The 5,379-nt window shown below is 40.7% G+C and overlaps 1 protein-coding gene across 1 annotated transcript; it reads left to right on the forward strand.

The window, feature by feature from the left end:
- Positions 1-284: 284 nt before the first annotated feature.
- LOC104462427 (UPF0762 protein C6orf58 homolog) lies at positions 285-5,116 on the forward strand (the record flags this gene model as incomplete). Its single annotated transcript, XM_010074357.1, has 4 exons — positions 285-469; positions 1,473-1,603; positions 2,054-2,292; positions 4,754-5,116. Coding segments are annotated over 4 exons (743 nt in total), but the record flags the coding sequence as incomplete, so codon positions are not given.
- Positions 5,117-5,379: the final 263 nt, after the last annotated feature.

Below are 5,379 nucleotides of genomic sequence, written 5' to 3' on the forward strand. Positions count from 1 at the left end.
GGTCTAGTGGAAGGTCTCCCTGCCCATGGCAGAAGGGTTGGAACTCTATGATCTTTAAGGTCCTTTCCAACCCAAACCATTATATGATTCTGCGATTCTATGTCTCAATCAATACAGATACTGTCATTAGTGCATTTCAGTACATATGCCCTGTTGCTGAACATGGTGGTATCGGTGGCGATTTGAAATGTCTGCATTTGGTATGGGACAGTGTTCATTTTTGTTTGCAAGAATTTTTCATTTGATTGTGGTTAACACCTCCTCCTTTTTAATTATTGATACAGGTATGAATTACTACCTGTCTGTCATACCCTTTCTGGGGGCAGTGGAGGCTGGCCTCTTTGGGCAGCTGCAGTACGAGATAGAGATATTGCCACCAGAGGAGCGAAGAACTGATTTCTGCTATAGTGTTGCTGACTGCTGGTCTCGGATTCCCAAGCTCATGGATGACTGGAAGGCCTATTTTGAAGTAAATAATTTTACTTTCTTTTTCATATTTTGTAGGAAATTATACCAGAATACTATCTTTAAAAGCTATTATTACTGTTACTTGTAAGATTCAGAGAGCTTGGTTTGCTTTCAATAACAGCTTGTTATAAAAGTAACAAGCAGAAAAAATGAAAAGCATAATATACAGTGAAAGTTGGTTTTATAGGGTTCATTTATTCCTTTGAATATCTGAAGAACTGAAAATGCTTAAACCTCGTTCAGAGAGAGACTTATTTATGCAAGTAGATATTCTCTTTCCTCCTCATTCAGCTGTTCCCTAATCCCCAAAATGACAATATTTCTAACTTCATAGATCCAATAACTATTTTTGTAGATAGACTTCTATATTCAACATATTTTGTTAGTAGTCAAACTATTGATAATGATCAGAAAATTTAAACCAGAAGTCCCTCTTGGCAACTGTGAGTGAAGGTAGAGGTTTTAGGGCACAACTGTATTTATTTTCTTAAGATTGTTTTTTCCTATGCAGAATGTTTCAGAAGTTGTTATAAAAGATCTACTTCTCAAATAGCCATAAGGATAACTATTAATGGTTGTTTTCTTATTTTCTGAAAATCTTCAGAAATTTGTGTCTGAAAGAGTATAAACAGGTTTTCAAGGAATCCAATATTTCAGCACAGAATTTTCCGTGGCACTCAGATACAAAAGTCCACTGATTTATTGTGACCGATTACCTAAATTAGGTGGATAAACCCCTTGCTCTGTTGAAGTCAAAGAATGGCAACTCCAATTAACTTCAGTGGGGATTTGTATTAACTTCATAAACCTATATTAATCATCTTCTTCTCCCTATGTCAGACATTATAGTTACTTACAAAGCAGCACATTCTAACTATGCAAAAGCAATTTTCCTTAGATTGCAAACTTTTTTTTTTTTTGAGGTTTGAGCGTACATCTGAAAAATTCATTGTGTTTAAACCTCCCCCCTGTTTCTCTGCCTTTTTTCCTCCCTGTTGCTGCAGTATCTGTTATCTGCAGAACACAAAGCCGAGAGCCCTGCAACCTTCTCCTTCAAACTGGATGATGCCCTCGGTCTCATGTGGAGGGCACACGTCGCCTCCATTGCTTATGCACTGCCCAAGTTCCAGGACAGGTATGGGGACAGAAGAGATGGCCAAGGGGATATCTTCCCCTCTGTACATCTCCTTAAAAGGATAGTATTGCAAAAAAGTCTGCATGAGCTTTCTTACTTTAGGCCTCTACTTTTTAGGCTTTGCTCTTCGTTCTGTTCTGTCAGAGCACGGGATGACCACGAGAGATGGCTGCCCAGGCTGTGACAGGCAGGCAGGCTGTGGGCTTAAAACGACATGCTGATTCCTCTCTGAGAGCCAGGGCTCAAGTCAGGAGCTGTGTTTAGATGGGGCAGAGGCAGCAGTGCCAGGATGAATTAGGTGTAAAGCGCTGAAGGAGGCTTTAAGTTACTGTGGCACTGAGACCACTCAGGATTTTATACTGAACAAAACACATTTGGGATAACTGATCAACTACGTGTTCTACAGGGGATTTCAATTTTCTGTTACATTTTTATTTTGATCTCTTTCAGCTTAAAATATCTCAGTGATCCAGAAGCAAATTTCGGTGAAGACTGGGCTAGTGCTGTAGATTTCATCGCAGCCACACACTTCCATACAGATTTACCAACCACAAACAACTTTCAGGCTTTCCTGCCCCAGAGGATGCTTGTTGAAGGGGATGTCCTCCCATTCATCTGTGATTTCAGTCCACAGCAAAATAGAGTCCTGCTCTCAATGAAGGCTCTTCACAAAGCAAATCAACTAACAGGTATGAGCCCAACACACAAATGTCTGCAGTCCATAGGTATTTAATGTCTCGTTCTCTCTTTCTATACCTTTCTCCATATGAACACCATGACTTTTAGTATAAAATAACATAAACACTTCCTAGAGACTAACAGTAAAGCAGTGCAGATAAAAATACAACCATAAGCAAACCACACACCAGAGAGCAAATGCAGCAATGAGATAACACCAATGACATGCAGTGAGGATTTTACATGAGACAAATGCATCATTTGTTGGAGCAGATGATCCTGCTTTTTTTTTTTTTCCTCCAGTTTTCACAGGAATTTTAAAAACACAGACACTTGTGTAGATCAGTAGAGGTCATTACAAAAAAATGGGAAAAGGGGTTTGTGTGTCCACAGCTGTTCTGGTTTTGTTTTTGTCCCAATCTTTGGTTTAGCAAGAAGAATAGCACCTGCCCAGCAAAACTGTGTTCTTAGACAATGCTGGCTTCATCACGTTCACTAAAAGAAGTTGTGCATCACCATCCAGCGGTGAAACACAGAATTACACGCTTCTGAGATTGTTCATTCGTAGGTGTTGCTGGGTTGGATCTCTTTGTTTGTTCTTTGTGAAGGAAAGTTATTTTTAATCTTTAAAATAAAACACAATATTAAAATGCACTGGAAAACTAGTATCCAGATCTATGGCATTGTTCTGTGATATTATTCTTCTGTCTATACATTTCGGTGAAAATTCTCTTGATAGTTGTACTTGTAGCTGAAAAAAGATGCGTAATGAGGCTATTCGGTGTTACAAAAGAGCATCCTCACACCACAGAGTGCTTCCCTCACACCTTCCATATAGCTGTTATTCCTTGAAGTCTGAATAAGGATCTTAACAGCTCTATCCCATGCCCGGTGGTCTATGCCACAGCTCAGGGTTTCTTGCCCTACCTCCAGGAGGGGAGAGGGACTCAGCAAGGAAAAGCCAGCCAGCTGGGCAGCAGGGAGGGAGAGTGCCAGGGCAGCAGAGCAGATGAAGGCAGCACTGGAGAGAGAGAGGAAAAGAGGTGCAGATGCTAAATACGGTAGAGGAAAGGAAAGAGAGGGATGAAGAAGTTTCATGCAGGTGCAGCTATAATGAAGTCCATAGCTGAAATCCCTTGCTTTGCAGATTTCCCTGACTCTGCTTTGAAGGGATGGGCTTTGCATTCAGCTGAGAGTTAAATGCCAGCTAACTCAACTTGGTAACGGATTTGCAGATCAGAAAAGGGGTTCCAAGCTAAATTTGACTTGAATCTGGATCCACAGCCTTAGAAAGGACCTGACCTGAAACACTAGATCTTCTTGCAACTAAACTCATGACAGAATGTGACATGCTGTTTTTGTAGAGTCAGATTCCTCAAACTTTTACATATACCCTATGAGATGTGGAGTCCTCTTCTGGTGCTGCAAACTTCAACAGCAGAGAGAGGGCCTCAGGTACCTCTTAGGATGGGACTCTGTCCAACCTAGAGTGAGACTTGATTTCTTGATTCAGAATTTGATTGCTCTTTATTTTCCTCTAGCTGCCTCTGCCAGTCCAGCAGGGACGTCTATTGTGAGAGTGCTGTGCTACCTCTAAAGCTTCTTGAATCATGGATAGCCAGAAGCTTTACTTTGTATGCTCTGCCCCTCACTGATATCTGAAGGCAGAACAGCAGATGCCTTCTTATTTGAGACCTTTCCTGCTCTCCTCAGCTTTCCTGCAGTCCTCCTAAGCAAGAGGACTGTTTACTGCATTCTCCTCTTTACTCCTCATCTCCCCAGTACAATACTATGCAAATTCAGTTCTTCGCTGTTGCCAGTTTTATACAAAAGCATGTTTTGCAGGAGAATAAACTCCTCTTGGTTTCCTAGCAGACTTTTTTTTTTACCCTCAGATTTCCTCTGTGGACCCTTTATCCACCATGGAATCAGCACTGACAGGAGTGGGGAGCAGGCAAATTCTATTCTGCAAACTGATGCTAACGCTGCACTGGCCAGGCACACTTGCTAGAGAGCCACTGCTTATCGCCTGGCTGAAAGCATTAGGATCATTTGCTAGCTTGAGGCTTCAGCTGGCAAAAAGTACAAATTCTTGGTTGCTTTAGAGTAAAAACAAAGATGTGCATGATTATAACTACCAGGCTACTGCTTCATAAGCCATGAAGCTATGTGCAATTACAGACCAAGACCTTAACATGCATCTTCAATCATTTTGACTTGTAACACTGGTGACAAGAGAACAAGCCCAGTTGTCTGTCAATACAATGAATCCTGAGCTGGATGAATGGCCTGTTTCTCCCTACACATTTGTAGGCAATTATTACCCCATCAGCACGCTCCAGCTTTGTCTACCTTTCACTGTCCAGAGGACAGTGGGTGTTTGTTGTCAGACATGCACTTTGTCCCTTGTGTGCCACGAGCTGCATGTGCTCCATGTTAATTTGACAATGTCATGTCGTGTTTCTTTCCAAGGAGGATTGTTGCTGAAGCTCTGGCAAAAGGCTATGTCTACCGAAGCAGGAAGAAAAATGGGCCGAGAACTGATTGGAGATTTGGCTTCAAGCCAGAAGTTTGACCCAGTGGGAATATATAATGATTTGAAAGGAGCTGATTTGACAGTGCCCAGTTTCTTGAGAAAAAGCAGTTCCAACATTGATTGATTTAACCTTTTAGCAGATATGTGTCTGGTAATCTGGCCTTGGTAATTTCTTACAGTAGGATTTCCTGACTAGCCATGTGTGTGTCTCTCTCATATTGAATCAATATTTTTATCCTTATTTTTCCTAATTAACTCATTTATTTAATTCAATTCTTGATAAATAAAAGGCCTCACAGAAAATTTTACTTTATTACTTTTTTGGACTTTATAAATAATGTAACATTATTGGAGTCAAAATTAATAAAGGCAAATTATATTCTGTTTCAGACTGGCTTTTTCCCCTGCATACAGGGATCCTACCAGATATGTAATTACTTATTTCCTTGATGGTTTAACAGATGATAATCAGAAACCTTTTTTTTTGAAGTTCTGATCCAAAACCAATGCCTTGACTGTTTCCCACCAGAGTTGCTATTTTGCAGACCAGCTGCAATTAAAT

Source organism: Pterocles gutturalis, unplaced genomic scaffold, assembly GCF_000699245.1.
Source record: "Pterocles gutturalis isolate BGI_N339 unplaced genomic scaffold, ASM69924v1 scaffold16917, whole genome shotgun sequence".
Taxonomy (NCBI): Eukaryota; Metazoa; Chordata; class Aves; order Pterocliformes; family Pteroclidae; genus Pterocles; species Pterocles gutturalis.